Source organism: Budorcas taxicolor, chromosome 6 (assembly GCF_023091745.1).
Source record: "Budorcas taxicolor isolate Tak-1 chromosome 6, Takin1.1, whole genome shotgun sequence".
In the NCBI taxonomy this organism is placed as follows: domain Eukaryota; kingdom Metazoa; phylum Chordata; class Mammalia; order Artiodactyla; family Bovidae; genus Budorcas; species Budorcas taxicolor.
The window spans coordinates 103,044,314-103,064,781 of NC_068915.1; the positions used below are offsets into that span (position 1 = coordinate 103,044,314).

At 53.2% G+C, this 20,468-nt stretch overlaps 1 protein-coding gene across 1 annotated transcript in view; it reads left to right on the forward strand.

Annotated features, from left to right (window-relative positions):
- The first annotated feature begins 7,630 nt into the window (after positions 1–7,630).
- The window catches only part of JAKMIP1 (janus kinase and microtubule interacting protein 1), a 72,944-nt gene continuing 60,106 nt past the window's right edge, over positions 7,631–20,468 (forward strand). The window contains exons 1-2 of the mRNA XM_052641718.1: positions 7,631–7,759; positions 16,087–16,581. Coding sequence (XP_052497678.1) covers positions 7,631–7,759; positions 16,087–16,581 — 624 coding nt within the window. The remainder of the gene's footprint in view (positions 7,760–16,086; positions 16,582–20,468) is intronic.

A 20,468-nucleotide genomic window follows, 5' to 3' on the forward strand; every position in this document is an offset into this window, starting at 1 on the left:
CCAGTGACTCTGACCTGTCTGGGCCTCAGCTTCCTCATCTGTAGAATGGGTATGTTCTCCTGTGGTGATCCCCAAACCCGCTGGCCTCCTAGTCCAGGTGGTGACTGAGAGTCATCCTGATGAGGCTTGGGCTGCAAGGACACTCCAACCTTGCCTGCGGGGCCAAAGAGGGAGGAGGCCTGGCCCGAGTTGAGTCCTGGGGACAATTAGGAGGTGGCCGGGGGTGGCTCTGCCAGGCAGGGGGAGACATGTGCTGAGGACTGGAGGGGACGGCAGGTGTGGCCCACAGTGGCTTCCGCTGGCTCGGGCTGCATGGAGGGCTGCCCTCTGTGCCCGTGGGCCCTGTCCCCTGCAGGTGGTCAGCAGGGAGTGGTGGGGGAGGGTCACCCCACTGCCCCTGGGTGAGGGGGGCCGCGTGCAGACCAGGAGATGGGAAGCCACGGTCAGGCAGGAAGGGGTGAGGGCTGGCCAGAGCCATCGCAGGAGGGGACACCTCTGAGAACCGGGAGAACAAGGCTTGGTGGCCGGACACTTGAGGGTCAGGAGCCCTGGGGGCCAAGGTGAAGGCTGACTCCACCCAGAGGGTGTAGAACAGGGCCCAGGCGGCCAGGCGCTCCCGGATTGCTGGGGCTGGTGGCTGTTCTGTCATCACTTCTGAGGCCCGCCAGCTCCGGGGTCCTGGGGTGTGTGACGGGACACAGAGGCCCTGGAATCCTGGCTGCAGGAGGTCTGCCCTGGAGGGAGCCATGATGCCAGTCCCCACACACTGGGTGCGTGGCTCGTTCCACTTTGTGGCTGGAAAGTCCTAGGAAATGACAGAGGTTGGTGGCAGGGCTGGGCTGAGTGACTGAGCCCTGCTTCTCGTTCTGGGGGCCCCTTCCAGCCCTTCACACCTGAGCCCCGAAAACATGTCAGGACAGCCCTGACTTGGTTGACTTTACTTATCACTTCTTATAATTTTTTGAAACTTCCACTGACTATTTCATACCCGTGTTGAATAAGAAAAGAGTGTGGACAGTGTGCATGAGCACCTTATTAATTTGCTATAACTGGAGAACGAGATGTCCTCAGAATATTAATATTGTAGACCTTGCAGACTTTTTAAGTGTTAAAGGAATTATTATTTCCTCTATTTTTTGTGGGGTGGAGGGTGTGGCCAAAAAACTCTGCTCTCTAGAAAAATCTTTGCTCTCTTTTCATTTTCCTATCTGTTTGCCTCTTGCAGAATACCATCTGCCAGTTGTGTGGTGCGTTCTGCTGTTGTTTTGCCCTTCTGATGTCCTTGCTCTTTAATTTTTTTTTTATTGGAATGTAATTGCTTTACAATGTTGTATTAGTTTCTGCTGCACAGTGAAGCAAATTTGTTTCCCTTCTGCTCTGAGCTGGGCGGACAGACCTCTCAGCTTGCTAGCCTTGTGTGTAAATCATGAGATGGTAGGCTATGAGGGAGGGAAGGACAGGGGAGTTGCCTGTGGGGTGGTGTGTGCTGGCTTATGACTGATGTGAAAGGCAGCAGGGAAAGCAGCAGGGCTCAGCACTAAGAAGCTAAGTTATCTTAAGTGATTAAACAAAGTGTGCCCTGAGCTTTTCCCCCCTCGTTCCCAATGTATTGCTTTCCAGTGGCTGCCATAAAGAATTCCCACAAATAGAGTGGCTTAAAACAACAGAAGTTTACTTTCTTACATGTTTGGGAGGTCAGAAGTCCAAGGTCAAGGTCACCCTAATCTTAGATGCTCTCATCTTGGGATCTTCAACTTGATTACATCTACAGAGACCCTTTTTCTAAACCAGGGCAGGTTTCTGGCTGCCAGGAATAGGATGTGAACATATCTTTTGGGGGCCACCGTTCAGCCCACTCTAGACCTCATCAGCCAGAAGCTGACCCATGTTGCTTGGGACCTGCTGCCCAACCAAACACCCATAGAGTCACGCTTAAACTCCTTCCAAGGCCAGTGTCACCAGCGCACAGCGAGGTCATAGAGGCCGTCAGGGGGCCCACCTCTTGGTTTAATGCTCTGTGTCATCATCATGAAAGTCTGAATAGCTTTTGAACCCAGACCCTTGCATTTCCATTTCGCACTGGGCTGCACATTCTAAAGCTGGTCTTGGCCCGGTCTGTGATCTGCAGGTCCCAGGAGGCCTGACACATTTGCAGCCCTTGTCTCCTCCACTGATGACTTGAGTGATATTTGTTATAGGTTCCAATACCCTGGTTCCTCTTTCTTTTTAGCACCAGTCACAATCCCGGGTTATTTATGTGTTCATTTCCCTGGTTGTCTCCCTGGCTAGAAACTTGTGTGATGGCCAGGACCCCGTCTGGTCCTGCGTTGCCCCCCAGGGCTAGTGTGATTTCTGGAACGTACCTTCTTGGCTCCGCTCTCCTTCCCAGCGTGGCGCTGAGCAGTCACATCTCCTGGCCGAGACTCTTGGGCTCCTCTGTGAGGACTGGGCTGTGCCGGGCTCTGTGGGCCGCTGTGAGCTCTAAATGAAAAGCCGTGGCACAGAGTGGGCACCAGGCTCGTCTCAGGTGGAAGGAAGCATGACCCACAGTTGCTCCTGGGGGTCAAGGCCTTTGCAGAAGTCATTGCCTGTGGGCTGATCATAGTGACACTGTGTGGCACTCTAAGCCTTGGGCTGGACTGGCCTTGGGTGTGTTCTTGACGCAAGGCCAAGTTTGACTGGGCCCAGAACCCTGGGTACCTTCCCCTCTTGAGTCCCATTCAACATCACACTCAACATTTATTGAGGCCCTGGCCTGGCAGATGTTGAAGGTGGGTGTCGAGAGCAGTAGGCTTGGCCTTAGCTTACTGGAGTCTATTTGTCCTGGAAATACTGAGCTCAGACTTTGGGCTGAGCACAGGGTGAAGCAGACAAAGCTCCAAGTCAGGTCCTGTCCTTGAGCGGCTGATTGTCATGTAGGGCTGACAAATGAGCAAAGACATAGGGCAGCCCTCAGCCTGTAGTTTGGGGGCGCTCAGAGGAGGCACCTGACCAACATGGAGGGCATCTGGGGAAGCTTCCTGGAGGAGGCATAATGGGAGTTGGCCGTGAAAAGGGGTGGGGAATTGGCTTTCTCTGTCAGAGAACTGCATCACCACGGCCTGCTGGGGAGTGTATCCGGCCTGGAGTGTGAGGTGGCTACGGGAGAGGTGGTGGGGTTGGGGGTGTGGCGTGACTCAGACCCTGAAAGGCTTGCACCCCTTCAGGGGTCAGGGTTTTCTTCAGAGGCGGCCTGAGTCTTAGATGGCTTCTAAGCAGGAGAATCTCTGTGACTTTCCCTTTTGCGGCCTCAGTTTTCTCATCTGTAAAATGGGGGATGTGTGCTGAGCTTCTAATGAGATGACACACTTTTCCAAGGGGTGCTACGGTTGGGGTAAGAAACTGGGTCATCCCCAGGCATGGCCTCCTATCTCTGCCCTTTGCCTCTTCTGCTCTTGGGATCATGAAAGCCTGACCCAGGGGGCCTTGGGTCCAGCCAGTCCAGGGTCTGATAAAAAGGTGGTGTCTGGGACTGGCCCCGGAGACTTAATAGCCACTGTTCTCACAACCCCCAGATGCTCCTGGGTTTCCATTCCTGTTCCCATTGCTGTCCATGGCTGGATTGCCGTCCCAGGGTCTCACGGAGTGGTGGTCCAGTCTGGCTACCTGTGTCCAGCCTGCTGTGCTGCCTCGGGCAAGTGCTTTGCTTCCCTGGGCCCAGAGCCTCATCTGAAACCTCCCTTTTCCCAAGCATCTTCAGTGAGCATGGGAGGGGCTGCTGGGAAGGAAAGGGGCCTTCCCATTTGTCAGGCCACTGGCAGGCTGTGACAGTGTGATACCAGGTGGGCTGTGCCTTGATACCATGGCTTCTAGCAGTGCCCAGATCCAGCACAGATCACCTTGGCCTTCATGGAGACGACTGGAGGCTGGCATTGCTCTTCCTAATAGGTTTAGCTTTGTTTTGTTTAGTGACTATTTCACTGGGCCAGGCACCTTGCCAGCACTTCAAATTCTGGTCCCTATGAAGTGAGTGCTATGGGCCCCATTAAACAGATATGAAAACCGAGTCTTTGAGAAGTTCAGGGATTTGCCCAGGACCAGTGACTCAGATGGTAAAGAATCCACCTGCCAATGCAGGAGACCCAGGTTAGCTCTCTGGGTCAAAAAGATCCTCTGGAGAAGGGAATGGCAACCCACTCCAGTATTCTTGCCTGGAGAATCCCCATGGACAGAGGAGCCAGGTCACAAAGAGTCAGACACAACTGAGTGACTAACACTTTCACTTTCATGAAGTCAGTCACGTGGGTCCCATTAAACAAATGTGAAAACCAAGTCTTCTTAGAGAAGTTCAGTGATTCAGTCCCAGGTCTGCCTCATTCTAAACGATGGGCCTTTGCCCTTTTCTGGGGTGACAAGGGCATCCTGCAGAATGGTCAGCTGTGTCCTGGGGGTGTGGCCTTTGACCTTTCCTCTCGGGGAAGCATCTTTTCCTTCCGGGCAGCCGTGAGAGAGTCAGGTGGAGTCAGGTGGAGCTGGAACTGCGTCCCATTGCACCTGGAGGGCAGCTGGCAGCAGCAGCTTCTTTCTCCTGTCCTTCCCAGCTAGAGCCAGCTAGTTTCCTGAAACTTGCTCACTCACCTTCCTTTGGGGCTTCCCTCATAACGCAGTTGGTAAAGAATCCACCTGCAATGCAGGAGACCCGGGTTAGATTCCTGGGTCAGGAAGATCCGCTGCAGAAGGGATAGGCCACCCACTCCAGTCTTCTTGGGTGTCCCTGGTGGTTCAGCTGGTAAAGAATCTGCCTGTGATGCGGGAGACCTGAGTTTGATCCCTGGGTTGGGAAGATCCCCTGGAGCAGGGAAAGGCTACCCCCTCCAGTATTCCGGCCTGGAGAATTCTATGGACTGTACAGTCCATGGGGTCGCAAAGAGTCAGACACGACTGAGCTTCACTTCACCTCTCTTTCACTTTCACTTCACCTTCCTTAAAGAAAAACGGCATCATTTTTTCTGTAAAACAGTAATAGAAAATTCAATTTACTCGGAAGAGTATAAAGAGAAAAAGTAGCTGCTGGTGCATTGTCACTAGGCTGTCCCTGCCGACACCTGGGAGGTGCACCTACCTCCTCCTCACCCCTGTGTCACCAGAATGCAGGGCCTGCCGCCGGCAGCTGCTCAACACATAGCTGTGATCAAATGCAAAAGATGAACAAATACAGTTCAGAAAATTGCAATCGAAATCATATTTGTCCTTTGACGCTGCCTTTTTCACTCTTTACAACGCTGGCCTTTCTACCTGTGGGGTCTGCTCTCACCGCCTGGATGTAATTTACCTGACCCGTCTGTTGTGGCTGAGCGTTTCGTCGCTGGGAAGAACATCCGAGTGTTTGTCCGAGACCGAATCTCTGCTTAGCTAAAGTGCATTCCTAGAAGGGGTGTTGTGGGGCCACAGGATGGAACAGAGGAAGCAACCTCCCCTTTCCCGGGTGTCTGGAAGATGCTTCCTACTCCTCGGGCTGTAGGGGAGGCACACGGCAGAGGCCGATTTCTGAGAAGCGCTGCGGGTGCAAGAGCAGGCAGGTCAGAGGAGAGAGGAATGAATGTACCGTTCTGGAATCGATCCGGGGTCGGGGGGGAGGTTGATTACCCCAAATAAACCTCCATGGCACGCTGAGAGACAGTTCTGTCTCCTGTTCAAGTGTAACTGGCCTCCATTACTGCCTTCCCAGGTTCCTAGCTGGATGGACATCCCGGGCCCCCAGGGCTAGCAGGTCATGCTGGACTGGAGTTCATGGCCATTGCACGTCCCTAGCCCACCAGACCCACTGGCATTGACAAGACCCCCCCACCCAATCCCCGTCCCACACTTCCCCTGGCCCCCTCCGAACTCCCACCCCACCAATTAGCCCTGCCCAGGCCACGGACCCCATGTTGCTGAATCTGATGGCCACTTTCCAGTCTTCCCCTTCACTTCTCAGGAGCTGCCCCTGTCAGATCCTTCCTTCTTCTAGAAACACTTTCTTCCCTTAGCTTTCCTGGTTCTCCGTTTTTCTCCTTCAATCTGCAGACTTCTCGTTTACTGTTATCCTTGCTGATTTTGTATCTCCTCCCTGACCTCCCAAGGTTGGTCTTCCACCACTCTGGAATGCTCTCTTGTTTTCCTCTCTCCATTTTCTCCCAAGACTTCCCTGGTGGCTCAGACGATGAAGCGTCTGCCTACAATGTGGGAGACCCGGGTTTGATCCCTGGATCAGGAAGATCCCCTGGAGAAGGAAATGGCAACCCACTCCAGTACTCTTGCCTGGGAAATCCCATGGACAGAGAGGCCTAGTAGGCTACATCCATGGGGTTGCAAAGAGTCAGACACGACTGAGTGACTAAACTTTCTTTTCCACTTACTAGCTGTGTGGCCTTAGGTAGGTTACTTAGCTTCTCTGCGACTCACTTGTCTCATCTCTATGATGGGTCTGATAACTACCTACCTCTCCAGGTCCTGCAAGGATGATACGCTTCCCTTCTCTCATCACAGGATTTGGCACGTAGTAGGTGCCTTCTGTGGTCACTCATTCATTCTCTCATTCACTCAGCAAGTGTTGATGGGGTGCCTCTTGCGTGCTGGGCTCTACTCAGTGCGGAGAACATCGAGAGGACTAAACAGATGTAGGCCCTGCTTACTTGAAGCTCATATCCCGGCGTAGGGGAAACAGACAGGAAGTAGGTGAATGTCCGTTCGTCACATGGAAAGCAGTAACAAGGCAGAGCAAGGGGCAGGGACCCCAGAGTCAAGCTCACAGCGCAAAGCAGCCTGGGGTTGGCTGGGCACAGCGCTGGGAGCTGGGAGCCTGTACTGTCTTGCCCCAGGCTGGCTTGGGCACCTCCACTGGGCCCAGAGCTGGCTGTTCTAGGCAGCCAGTGCTGGGCTAGTCCTAGGAGTGCGGAGGGAACCGCTAACCATAAAGGTTAGACTCCATAAAGGAGTTTGAAAGCCCAGTTTTCAGAGTGCGGTCCTTATCCTGGCTCCGGCTTTGTGCTCTCAGAGCACACTGTGATACCAGGTGGGCTGTACCTTGATACCATGGGACCCCCTAGGGTCCTGCCTTAGGAAATGGCATCTGGTGACTGAGGCTCAGTGACATTTGCAGACCAAGGCTTACAGTTGCTTAGGTGGCATAGTCTCATCTTGACGAGGCCAGGACTGGACCAGATAGAGCTACTCAGTGAGGAGTGGTCACAAGGAACCTCCACCTAGGAGCATGGGAGACATGCAAATTGGCTTTCTGGGGGGTGATCCCAGGACCATAATAAGCTTCCAGGTGATTCTGATGCAGCCCTAGCTGGAGAAGTGCTTGGTCAGTTTTGAATGGCAGGGCATCCTTGGGTTAGCTGTGCAAGCTCTGGGAGGGAGGCCTCGGTGAATGCTGGCTGCACTCCTGTTAGAGTGCCCCAGGCGAGAGGCACACTACTTCCCTCCCCCGCCCCCACCACCTCTGCTGACCTGGCTTCTTTCTTTTCCCAGGATCCCAAGTGATGGTGGTTTACACGGAGGAGGAGCTGAGCCCTGCGAGACTGGTTAGCACGGCGGAGCTGGGAGCGGTGCCTGCTGGCTGGCGGGAGTGAACGCAAGATCTCAGCATCTCATCTTGAGAGGAAGCATGTCTAAGAAAGGCCGGAGCAAGGGCGAGAAGCCCGAGATGGAGATGGACCCGGTGCAGATGGCAAATGAGGAGCTGCGGGCCAAACTGACCAGCATTCAGATTGAGTTCCAGCAGGAAAAGAGCAAGGTGGGAGGGGCGCGGGTCTCCCGGCTCAGGTGAGGGGTGGGCTGTGAATTCCTGGTGGACAGACTGCCCTGGGAAGGTGTGTCCCAGGGCTGGGGTGAGAGTGGGCACTTCCACTCTCCAAGCCTCAACTTGCCCCTCAATAAAATGGGTATAACATCGGTACAGAGGCCATGTGGGTGCAAATCCTGTCCCATCCCCCACCTTTGGGCTCTGATCTCAGGCCAGTTACTTCACTCTCCATACCATAACTCCCCTCGCCTGCAGGATGGGATCATAATAAGGCCACCTGATGGGCCAACAGTCAGGAGTAAGGGTGTAAATACAGATACATGAAGGGCTCAGTATGGAGCCTTGCTCTGTGATGGGACCCTTTGCTCTGGTAAGGCAGGTATGAGCTTTGGAGCCAGTCAGTACAATACCCAGTTGAGTGCCAGTCAAAGGGCAGGCATGATGGGCAGCTAGTGACAGTGGGAGGAGCCCAGGCTGTCTAATCTTGCAGACCTGGCTTTAGACCTCACCTAGGCTCCTGACTGACTTCACAACCTTAGACAAGTGGCCTGAAGTCTCTGAACCTCCATTTTCTCATCTATAACATGGTATCATAGTGACTGCCCAATTTAAGGTTGTCTTGGGCTTTCATAGTAGCTGTCAGTAAAGAGTTTGCCTGCAGTGCAAGAGACCCAGGTTCAGTTCCTGGGTCAGGAAGATCCCCTGGAGGAGGGCATGGCAGTCTACTCCAGTATTCTTGCCTGGAAAATCCCATGAACAGAAGAGCCTGGCGGACCACAGTCCGTGGGGTTGCAAGAGTCAGACACAGCTTAGCGATTAAACTACTACCAAGATCTGTAAAGAAAGCTGAGCACTGAAGAATTGATGCTTTTGAACTGTGGTGATGGAGAAGACTCTTGAGAGTCCCTTGGACTGCAAGAAGATCCAACCAGTCCATCCTAAAGGAGATCAGTCCTGACTGTTCATTGGAAGGACTGATGCTGAAGCTGAAACTCCAATACTCTGGCCACCTGATAGGAAGAAATGACTCATTGAAAAAGACCCTGATGCTGGGAAAGATTGAAGGCGGGAGGAAAAGGGGACAACAGAGGATGAGATGGTTTGATGGCATCACCGACTTGATGGACATGAGTTTGAGTAAGCTCATGGACATGAGTTGGTGATGGACAGGGAAGCCTGGCATGCTGCAGTCCCTGAGGTTGCAAAGAGTCGGACACAACTGAGTGACTGAACTGACCTGAACTGAGAGATCTCAGGTGATGGAAACAAAGAAAGCCCACCTTGCACAGCCACGGTCCTTTATGCTGGTGTGGTTCTGACCCAGGTGGTTTGAGGGCAAAAGCAGGCAAGGTGGGAGGTGCTCTGCCAGCCCAGAGAGGAGCTGCCACTTGTGTGAGAAGAGAAAGAGGATGGGATTTGGGCTTGTTCCTGGGGGACCCATCTGAGGACCTTGTCTGGCTGGGGACACGGAGGTTGTACTCTCAGCCCCGCAGGGCCCCTCCTGCCCTGCCCCCAGACCTGAGGGCAGGGAGGGCCTGCCCCAGGAATAGCTGCAGGTGTCTGGTTGAGAGCTGGGACTCTGGCAGCAGCTGGAGTGCTGAGCAGGGTCCAGCTTCTGGGTGGGGAGGGGGCTGAGGCTTGGTCCTTGGCTCTGAGCCCAGCTCAAGATGGCTGCGTGGAGAACAGAGTCAGAGTCCTTGAGCTGGGGCGATGAAGACTGGGCTTCTGGAGCTTGGGGACACGTATGCCCCTTCCCGTGCCCAGACTCTCATGAGTTCCAGAGACAGTGCAGCTGCAGTCTTTCAGCACAGCTGCTGGCGGTGCAGCCTGTCCACGCCCTGCCCAACCCAGGAAGGATTCACCTGCCAGGATCCCCCGGGGTTATCTGCTGCCCAGCTGGGCCTGAGCAGCTGACTAGGAAGGAGCAACAGCAGCTGTGTCTGTGGGACCATTGTCATTTGACCAGGTCTCCATCCCACCTCCACCACCTAATCCACCTTGAGGTCTTGGGGCAAGCTGGGTAGCTGCCTTATGCCTCAGTTTCCCCATCTGTTAAATGGGGACATCTGATGTGTCTGCCTCTCTGGTTTGTTTAAGGAATGACTAAGAGTCACATCCAGGGCCCCGGGCACTGCCTGTCACGTTGTAGTTACTCAGGGGTTGGCAGACATTTCTTACATGTCTGCTATGCAGGCCACACCAGGTACCGTGGAGAGCCTCCTGACCCTCGCAGTGACCTGTGAGGTTAGATGAGGCTCTCCCCACTTTGTTGTCCTTTAGTTGCTAAATCGTGTCTGATTTTTTGTGACCCGTGGACTGTAGCCTGTCAGGCTTCTCTGGCCACGGGATTTCCCAGGCAAGAATACTGGAGTGGGTTGCCATTCCCTTCTCCAAGGGATCTTTCTGATTCAGGGATCAAACCCACATCTCCTGAATTGGCAAGCAGGTTCTTTACTGCTGAGCTACCTGGGAAGCCCCCTTCTCCCCCACTCTAAAGGTGAGCAGACTGAGGGTCAGGGAGGAGAGGGGCCGGGTTTTCATAAACAAAATACCACAGACTCGGAGGCTTTGACTACAGAGATTTATTTCCTCATAGTCCTGGAGGTTGGGAGTCTGAAATCAGGGTTCAGGCAGAGTTGGTTTCCTCCTGGGGCCTCTCTCCTCGGCTTGTAGATGGCCATCTTCTTCCTGCACCCTCAGATGGTCTTCTCCGCCTGGGTCTGTGTTCTAATCTCTTCTTTTAAGGGCACCAGTTATATTGGATCAGGACCTCACCCTCATGACCTTGGTGACCCTCATAACTTGGTGACCTCTTTTAAGACTGTCTTCAAATACAGTCACATTCTGAGGTTCTGGCGGGGGGGTGGGGGGTTGGTTAGAACAACCACATGGGAATTTGGTGGACACGATTCAGCCCATCACAGCAGGACAGTCCAGTCATAGGTGTTGGCACAAGGTTGGAAGCCTGGCCTACGAGAACCCCAGGTTGGGCCTCCCTGTCCCCAGCACCTCCTGCCACCACATGCCCTGGCTGCTGTGTTCTCAATCAAGCCACCTCGTGGCCCTTCCAAGGGTGTGCGGAGAGGGTTTCTATTCTTGGAGAATTCAGCAATGTGTTTACCGGCTGGAATGACACCTGTGAAAGTTGCTCAATTGTGTCCAACTCTTTGTGACCACATGGACTATACAGTCCATGGAATTCTCCAGGCCAGAATACTGGAGTAGGTAGCCTTTCCCTTCTTCAGGGGATCTTCCAGACCCAGGAATCGAACTGGGGTCTCCTGCATTGCAGGTGTATTCTTTACCAACTGAGCTATCATGATAAACATACATATAAACCTTACAATTGCATATAACTGTTACTTCTATATGATCTTGTGATATCCAGTTTTGATGTTGCATTTACAGTGTTGTTACTTCAGCAGAGGAACCCATAGAATCAAGGATTGTTGGGAACACACCTGTTGGTTCTTCAAGCCCCCCCTGGGCCTGTGCCCCAGGGCTGGGCTGGGCATTTGGAGATGACTCAGAAATGACCCCATTCACAGACAGGCTGTGTGCTAAGATGCTCAGGGAGCTAGGTGGATGACAGTACTTGGCTTGTGGCACCAGAGATTTTAGGAAACCATGCAGTGGTCAGAGGGGCCTGAAAAAGCTTTGCTTTCTCTCTTCAGAGGTGGTGTGGAGCCAGCTCTGAAGGATTTTGCTAGCTGGTGAGAAAGGGAGCAGGATTCACACCATCCCAAGTATCCAGCATCACCTGGGGGCTTCCTCAGTGTCACCTGGGGTGCCAGGCCACTGGAGGCAGAGTCCCTGGCTTGTTGAAGCCCACAGTCTGGGGTGGGTAGGGGCAGAGAGGGCAATGGTCAGCACATGGGCTCAGGACGGGCCATGGAGCTTCTAGCTGCTGCCCACCACTCAACAGCTGGTGATTCTTGCAGTGAGCAGCCCATCCTGGTCTTGATCTACCCTGGGTCAGGGACTAATCTAGCTACAGAAGCAAGTCAGGCCCCATCCTGCCCTTCAGGGGCTGGCCCAGTGGGTATGCTGGGAGGGTTGGAACTGGGGTGTGGTCTGTGTGGTGATGGAGGGAATCACACTCCAGGGACCCAGAGGAGGCCCTGACCCAATCGAGGAAGGCTTCCAGACCCTCCTGGGGAATGGAGGGAAGGCACCAGGCAGAGGGGCCAGCAAGCCTAGGAGCCGGGAGCCCCTGGGGAGTGGATGCTGTCACTGTTTATTTACAAACTGCCAGGCCCATCATCCTTTCATTCTTGGTTATTGAACTTCCACCACGTGCCATGCTCTGTCCCAGAAACTGCGCTGCCCTGGAGACCCTCTCCCTGAGCTGGTGTCTAGTGGGGGAGGTGGGGAGCAAAGGCCAGGAGATTAACGTGATATTTGTGCCATAGTGAAAAGTGTCAAGAAAGTAAGGCTGGAGAAGCAAGTGGAGAGTAGTGGGGTTGGAGCAGGGGCGGCTCTTCTGGGAGGTGGTCGGCAACAAAGGGGCGCTGCAGGTGGGGGAGGGCAGGCCCTGCAGAGACCTGGCCGGGAGCCCTCCAGCCAGAGGGAACAGCTCAGGAAAAGGCCTGCAGGCGGGAAGGTGTCTGTGTGTCTGAGGTGCAGTGGGCAGGGAGGTGGCCTGAGCTGGGCGGTCACGGAGGAGGACCAGAGAGCCATAAACCAGGGTCAGTCCTGCGGGCCGGGGAGGACTCAGGCCTGTGTGTTGCATGCCACAGAGCTCTCAAGGGTTTCTGTTTGTGTTCTTTTGCATTTTTTGTATGTATCTATTCAATCCTTTATGTCACTACGAACTCTGATTTTATATTTTGGGTTGTCATCCAATATTATTAGGTTGGCCAAAATGTTCGTTTGGTTAATGAATACATCGTTCAATGAAGTTCTTGGTGAAAATGAAAAATGTATTTTATTTTCACTTAAAACCGAGTGGACTTTTTAGTCAACCTGATACCTTATTTTGCTCAAACCGTTCCAGCTTTGGCCACTGGATCTCTTCTAGCGGGCTCCTGTGTCCCTTTGACACACCCCTGCCACTGTGGCCTTTGTTAATTTCTTCTCAGGCACACCCCTACTTTCTGGTCCTGTAAGGTCCTCCTGGTTCATTTTGGATGTTCCCTGCCCCATTCCTAGAGCCACTCACCAAGGCCCTCTGGTCGCTTTTATTGGAAAATGGTGTGAGAAACCGAGACCTGGGCACTGGGGGTGCTCACCACTGCTGGCATGCCATTACTTCTGGGCTTAGCTAGAAGAGCAAGGAAGCGTATGCATATATACTAACTATGTATGTATACATATCTAAGCTATTTCTTAATGTAACCTCTAAATGTATATTAAGTTAAAGGTGAGTTCTTACTGATGTCCCCAGCCTAATCCACTACCACTTGGATCCTCTGGCCTCCTCCCCTTGCTTATGGTGTCCTCTCTCCAACAGAGAGAGCCTGACTCCACCACCCACTTAGTTACTCAACACTCTGCACACACAGTGGTTTCAGAACAATTAACCTGCACCCTAAGAATTCAGAGGGCAGTGGAGGGAAATCATCTGAGTTCTGAGGCCTGTGCTGGCCACCAGGGGGCGACGCAGGGGCGCGTGCACAGGGGCAGACACAGGGCGACTGGTGAGGTGACTGCCCTGGTCTCTTACAGGGCTGCAGCTGCCAGCTTGAGCCAGCGTGGTCGCAGGGATGGGTTGAGGAGCAGGGGAGACAGCCAAGCGGAGGCTGACTTCACTGTGCCCACTGGAGGGTGGGGTGGGCAGCGTTCTTCCCACCAGCCCCACCTGCCTCGATGCATGCCCTTTCTCAGTCATTTTGTTCTTGTTGCATTTAGAGCCCAGGTGCTGGGACAAGGCTGGTAAGGTCCCCTCTCTCCTGCTGCCCCTCTCGACTTGGTGGGGTGGCTTAGAGGCGTCTGGCGAGTGAGATGACATGTGACTTCTGTCAACCTGCTCAGCTGGATGGAGTAAGGAGGGGGTGCTCTGTGCACACCTGGGGTGGCCCTCGCCTCACTGTGCTACACCTGGGTCCTTGCCTGGGCTCGACCTTGGGCTTTTCTAGGTAGAGCTGGTAGGACCAGCAGGGTCTTCTCCCCTGGCCCATCCACTGTGAGCATCCCTGGCCCCTCTGTTACTGTTAGTGTCAGCTGGCCCCTTCTGTCTCTCCCAGGGACAGGCCCAGCCTCCCCAACCCTCAGACTGCCCTGCACACACCTCTGTTCACACTGTCCACATCCCTCCTTCCTTTGTTTATGGGGGATCAAACTTCCCTTCATCTGCTCATCCACTTTCCTCTTCCCAAGAGTCTTCACAGGGCAGCTGTTAATGGACTTGTTTCACAGGGAAGGATCTGGGAGGTTTTATAGTCAGGGTTCTTCAGACAGAAAAAGAACCAATAGGAGAGAGAGATGGAGGGGGATTTTTTTTTTTTTTTTCAAGAAGGTGACTCACCTGGTCATGGAGGCTGACAAATCTGAAATCTGCAGAGCAGGCAGGCTGGAAATTTCAGGGAGCATGAATCTCACACTAATGAGGCAGGGTATTTCAGTCTTTTCTGTTAAGGCCATCAACTAATTTAAGGTCTTCAGTGAGGTCCACTCACATTATAGAGGACCATTTGCTTTACTCTGGGGCTGCTGATTTAAATATTAGTCATTAAAAATACCTTCACAGCAGCATCTAGACTCATGTTTGGCTGAATGACCTGGTAGCACAGCCCTGCCCAGTGGACACATTAACCATCTCGAGGTTAGGTAATTTGCCAAGGGAAATGCGTTCATCGGCACAGATTCAGAATCCGACAAGATCCCATCCTCTTGATTTCAGATCACTGTCAGTGTTAACCCAGGAAGTCAGGACAGAGTTGCTCCCTTGGAAGGAGCATGCTGCAAGTACTTAGTCCCTCCCTGGGAAATCATGTTCAGTATTTAAAGTTCTGGCATCCCGGCCCTTAGTCCCTTAGGAAGAGGCCCATTCTAACTCTCAGGCAAAATGGGCCTTCTGACTGGGTTCATGTTTAATTTCCGTGATTATGTTTGATGTAAGGAGACTTGTGTCTTTGCCTGGTGGGTTTGATTTGCTTTTTCCCTGCTGTTTTAAGTAAAGATTTGCCCACCCTACGTAACACTGTAAAACTCCTCACCTAAAATTAATTTCAGCATGTTGGTGTGCTATAAACAGTGTGGTCCAGGGGAAATTATGCCACTTTCCATGGAAACAGCCTGTCCATGAGAGACACATTTGTTTCGGTTCTTTGGAGATGGGTGTCATTTAGAAAGCAAATGGATTCTTGTGTAATGTATGTAATTGTGTGATATTTGAAATGGAAAGATCGAATAAAGCCTTTTGGGGTATTTGAAGAAAACACTCCCTTGGCACATCTTACAAATAAAGTTTTGTTTGCTGAATAGATGAATACGTTCTGGTGGGGCCGGCAGCCTGGCATCTGCAGAATCCCACTTTCTCTGGGGCCAGGGACCCGGGGGTAAAGCCTTGCCCGGCCCCTTGGCAGCCACTCACCCCAGGCAGGTCACTGGGACATCTCTTGGTTGCATACATGCTCAGTCATATCCAGCTCTTTGTCACCCTACGGACTATAGCTCGCCTGGCTCCTCTGTCCATGGGATTTCCCCAGGCAAGAATGCTGGAGTGGGTTGCCATTTCCTCCTACAGGGGATTTTCTCATCCAGGGATGGAACCCCTGTCTCCCACATCTCCTGGATCGGCAGGAAGATTCTTTACCGCTGAGCCACCTGGGAAGTCCAAACCTTGGCTGCTTCAGGCAAAACAGTTGCCCCCTTCCTGGGGTGGTGAGGGGTTCATGTTGCTGCGGCGCTGGAGCCCCCCGGTCCTGGCAGGAGAGTGAGGGCACCTCCGTCCCCCCCACTCCACCCCTTTCTACCTTCACCTGCTCCGTCTGAAACTCCAGAGCTCAGGGCAGGAGCACTGGAGATGTATTTCTGGTCTACACTTTGATGAGACAGATGATTACTGCAGGGCATATTTTGTGACTGATAAATTGTCCTTCCTCGGAAAAACTCCAAATCGGAGGGGATGTCAGAGTCTGACACTCCTCCAACACCTTCAGATGGTTTTCCACGGCTGGGGAAATCTCAGTAAAACAGTAGGGAAGAGTCTGGGTGGGGCTAATGGAGGTAGCGGCAGGGGGAACTGGAGGGTGGGGGCCCAGGAGGGTCTCAGGGGCCTGTCATACGAAAAGGGACTTGGGGAGGTGCCAGCGAGCCTGGCCGGCGCCCCCCGTCCTGGCCCTGACCCTGACCAAGTCTCCCCGCTCTGGCCGCAGGTGGGTAAGCTGCGCGAGCGGCTGCAGGAGGCCAAGCTGGAGCGTGAGCAGGAGCAGCGACGGCACACGGCTTACATCTCGGAGCTCAGGGCCAAGCTGCACGAGGAGAAGACCAAGGAGCTGCAGGCACTGCGCGAGGTGCTCATCCGCCAACATGAGCAGGAGGCGGCGCGCACGGCCAAGATCAAGGAGGGCGAGCTGCAGCGGCTGCAGGCCACGCTGAACGTGCTGCGCGATGGCGCGGCTGACAAGGTCAAGACGGCGCTGCTGGCCGACGCGCGCGAAGAGGCGCGCAGGGCCTTCGACGGCGAGCGCCTGCGGCTGCAGCAAGAGATCCTGGAGCTCAAGGCGGCGCGCAAGCAGGCGGAGGAGGCGCTGAGCAACTGCATGCAGGCCGACAAGACCAAGGCGGCCGACCTGCGCGCCGCCTACCAGGCGCACCAGGACGAGGTGCACCGCATCAAGCGCGAGTGCGAGCGCGACATCCGCCGGCTGGTACGTGTGCTGCCCCGCCCCGCCTTGCGTGCGCGCCGGTCCTGCAGTACACGCACCCACGCACTCCCCACGCATGCGCGCCCTGTCTCGCTTGTACCCAGGCACCTTTTCTGTTCTATATACAGGCGCCCTGTCCTCCCTGCCCACAGACAACCCCTCCTTCTGTGCACACGCGCCTCATTCTTCCCTGACTCATGCGTGAGGCCTCTCTGCAAGCACGTGCCTCATCTTCCCCTCTTGGAGCAGTAAACGGGGACCACTGTGCTCCCGGCCTGGCTCTAGGCCCTAGGGTTCCAGCAAAGTCCCTCCCATCCTGGGTGCGGGATGGAGGCTTCCGGCAGGGCTGTCCTGTCGGTGGGAGACACCGTAAGAAATTGAAGGACTGGAGGTGGAAGGACCATCCCTAGACTGGTCACCAGCCAATGACAGAGCATCAGTTCACATCTTAACAATCCAGTACCTGGACTGGCAGAAGAGTCGCACTGATTTTAAATTTCTAATGTATAGAAAATCTAAGCACATACCAGGACTGAGGTCTTAGAGGTGTTCCGCAGCCCCTTTCCCCTCCGTGTATGGGGGCGGTGTTGTCACTTAATAGGAAGAGAAGGCTTTGGAGAAGGTCTCTTCTGCGTGTGAATCCAGACTCCTCCTGTCAGCTGTGACCCCAGTCAGGTTGCATACGGTCGCTAAATCTCTGGTGCCTCATCTACAGAAGGAGGAATGATCACGTATCTGTTCCAGCGTGCTGAGAATTAAGTTAACTAAGTCTTTATCAACAGCCTATAGTTTCTGTAATAGGAGACATATAAAGTATGTTCCTCTGTCATAGGAAATGTATAAAAAAAGTGAAAGTGTTAGTCGCTCAGTCGTGTCCAACTCTTTGCAACGCCATGGAGCCTGCCAGGCTCCTCTGTCCATGGGATTATCCAGGCAAGAATACTGGAGTAGATTGCCATGCCCTCCTCCAGGGGATCTTCCCGACCCAGGGGTCGAACCCAGGTCTCCCACATTGCAGGCAGATTCTTTACTGGCTGAGCCACCATAGAAGCCCCAGGAAATGTATATTTAAGGGAAATAGAATGGGGAGAAAACAAGTATTTGCCCAAGAGATGGACTGAGCTTAATTTAAAATGTACCAAGGACTTGGTGTCTCTGTCTGTGTGTGTATTAGTCGCTCAGTTGTGTCCAATTCTTTGCGACTCCACAGACCGTAGTCTTCCAGGCTCCTCTGCCCATGGGATTCTCTAGACAAGAATACTGGAGTGGGTTGCCATTCCCTTCTCCAGGGGATCTTCCCAACCCAGGGATTGAATCTGGGTCTCCCACACTGCAGGCAAATTCTTTACCATTTGAGCCGTCAGAGAAGCCCCAGGACTTGGTATCTGTTTCCATTCCAGTGCCAAGTAGAACTATCCCCAGTTCAGGTTGTCTCAGTGTGTGGGGGCCACTTAGGAGAATAGAGTGAAAGGAATTAATGTCCATTTCTCCCGCTATCCCCCCACTTGATAAATGTCCCTCCTCAGACAGGCCTCTTGGCAAACTGTTCAAAAGGTGGCCTGCATTTTGTTTCTTTGTCAGCTGAATTGGATTAGAAATGCAGGAAGGCTTCCAGGCTTCCGCTTACACATTTAACATCCCTCTTAAGAAACAATTGAGGAGAAAAAGGCAGTTGTGGTCAGTGTGGGGCCATTGGACTCATTCCTTAGATCAGTTAGGATTAGGTCTGAGAACCCTGTTATACAGGGGCTTAAAATCTGGAATTTATTTCTCTGTTAATGTGCGAAGTCTGGAAAGGGCTTCACAGAGCAGTGCAGGCCACAGGGCCTCTCAGCTTTCCCCTCAGAAGGGGCTCTGCGAGGAGGCCCTGTTCCTCACGGCCCCTCCTGCCATGGAGTGCCAGCCATCACATCTTTATCCCGGGTTGGCAATAGGAGGACAGATGAAGGAGGGTGTAGTCGTCATCCGCCCTCAGGTGGTTGCTGGGAATTCTTGGCCTTCCTTGTTCATACTGTGTCACTGCAGCCTCTGCCACCACGTGGCCTTTGCCTCTCCACATGGCTGGGTCTTGTCCTCTTTCTATAAGGACGCCAGTTAGTGGATTGAGTTGTGTTGTTAGTTGCTCAGTTGTGTCTGACCCTTTGGGACCCCCAAGAACTGTAGCTTGTTAGGCTCCCCTGTTCATGGGATTTCCCAGGCAAGAACACTGGAGTGGGTTGTCATTCCCTTCTCCAGGGGATCGTCCCAAACCCAGGGATCGAACCCAGGTCTACCCGCATTGCAGGCAGATTCTTTACCATCTGAGCCACCAGGGAAGGCCCACCCCAATCTGTTATGACTTCATTTCGGCTTAACATCTTAGTTACATCTGTAAAGATCCTATTTCTAACAGGTTCATATTCCGATTTGCCAGGTAGATGTGAAATTAGATGGGGACACCATTCATCCACAGGTACCAAGGAGGAGAAGAGAATGGGTCTGGGGGTAGCAGCTTGATTCCTCAGACTTTGCAATGAAGAAGTGCTAACGAAATTATCCCCCAATCGATGGATTTGTTGGGAGCTGGCTAAACTGGGGTGTTTACTGAGACACGTGTGCTGTTGGATGTGCTTGCTGCGAAGTGGCTAGATTCTGTGCCTCTGGGGCAGAGAGACAGCATAGGGAGGACTCAAGAGAGGCTGGCTTGAATCTGATTCATGGATCTGCTGCTGCCTAGAGTGTGGGCACATTCACTGTTCTGGGCCTCAAGCTTATGTGTAAAATGGGATAATGTCTACATTGAGGGTCTTTTAAAAACTGAGAAAGAACATGTCTCTTAAGTATAAATGTCGTCCTGAGCTCCCAGTAGCATGTAAGTAAGACGTGATAGCCATCATCCAGAACTGTTGTGTTTTCCCCGTCAGTTAGAATCTTATGGCTGCAAGTGACAGAAACTCTACCTCAAACCAGTTTTCTTGACTAAAGTATCTGGACTAGCCTCTGGCACAGCCTCAGTGGGACTAATGATGTCACCCAGGACCTGAGTTTCTTAGGCTCTGCCCCGTCTTTTATCGTTCTCAGGCTTTAGACTCTCACTGTGCTGGTGAGATGCCATCATTGTGTCAGACTCCACGTCCTCACAAGAAACAGCCCAGAGAAAGTGAGAGAAGCTCTTTCTTAACTCCTAAGAAGAAATAGGAGGGTCCTAGCAACACCTTCTTCAGGCTGTTGGCTCTGAGTGGGTCATGTATCCATCCCTGAACCAATTACTATTAAGGGGCGGGGCCATGCAGGTGGTGTGAGCCAATCAGGGCCTGCCCTGAGAATTTGGAGTGGTGCAGCCCCGCCCCCTCTCTTGGTGATAGTGAGAATGTCGCAGAAGGGGAAATGGATGCAGGGACCAATCCAGGAATGTCCTGCACACTCAGGTGATGGGGTTCAGGGAAGCTCAAGAAGGTCACTGTCAGAAGTTCACACTTCCTCACCATCCTCAGGGTAGGGGGAAAGATCACTAAGATCAGGCTGGGAGCCAGACCGCAGTCAACAAATAAGAGTGCCTTCACAGCTATGTGAGCTGGCAGGTCTCCTAACCTCTGGAACCTCAGGACTCTGGCTGGGGAAATGTGACAACCTAGAAAATGTTGGCTCCAGAATCTATTTCACATCGTCCATCCATTCCTGGATGCCATCTCCACTAGTGGAGGCTGTTTTCTAGGAACCTGTTGCATGTGATTGGGTTTAAGCCCTTTGCTCACTTACTGGAATCAAGTAGGGAACCAGTGCTCTTCTAAGCTGAGAATTTCCAGAGACATCTTGCTTGTGATGCTCTGCCCTCTTGTGGAAGGGACTAGTGTGATGTGGTGGTGGAAGGGAGTGCTTCCTGGCCCCAGAGCAAAGCCAAAAGTGTGCAG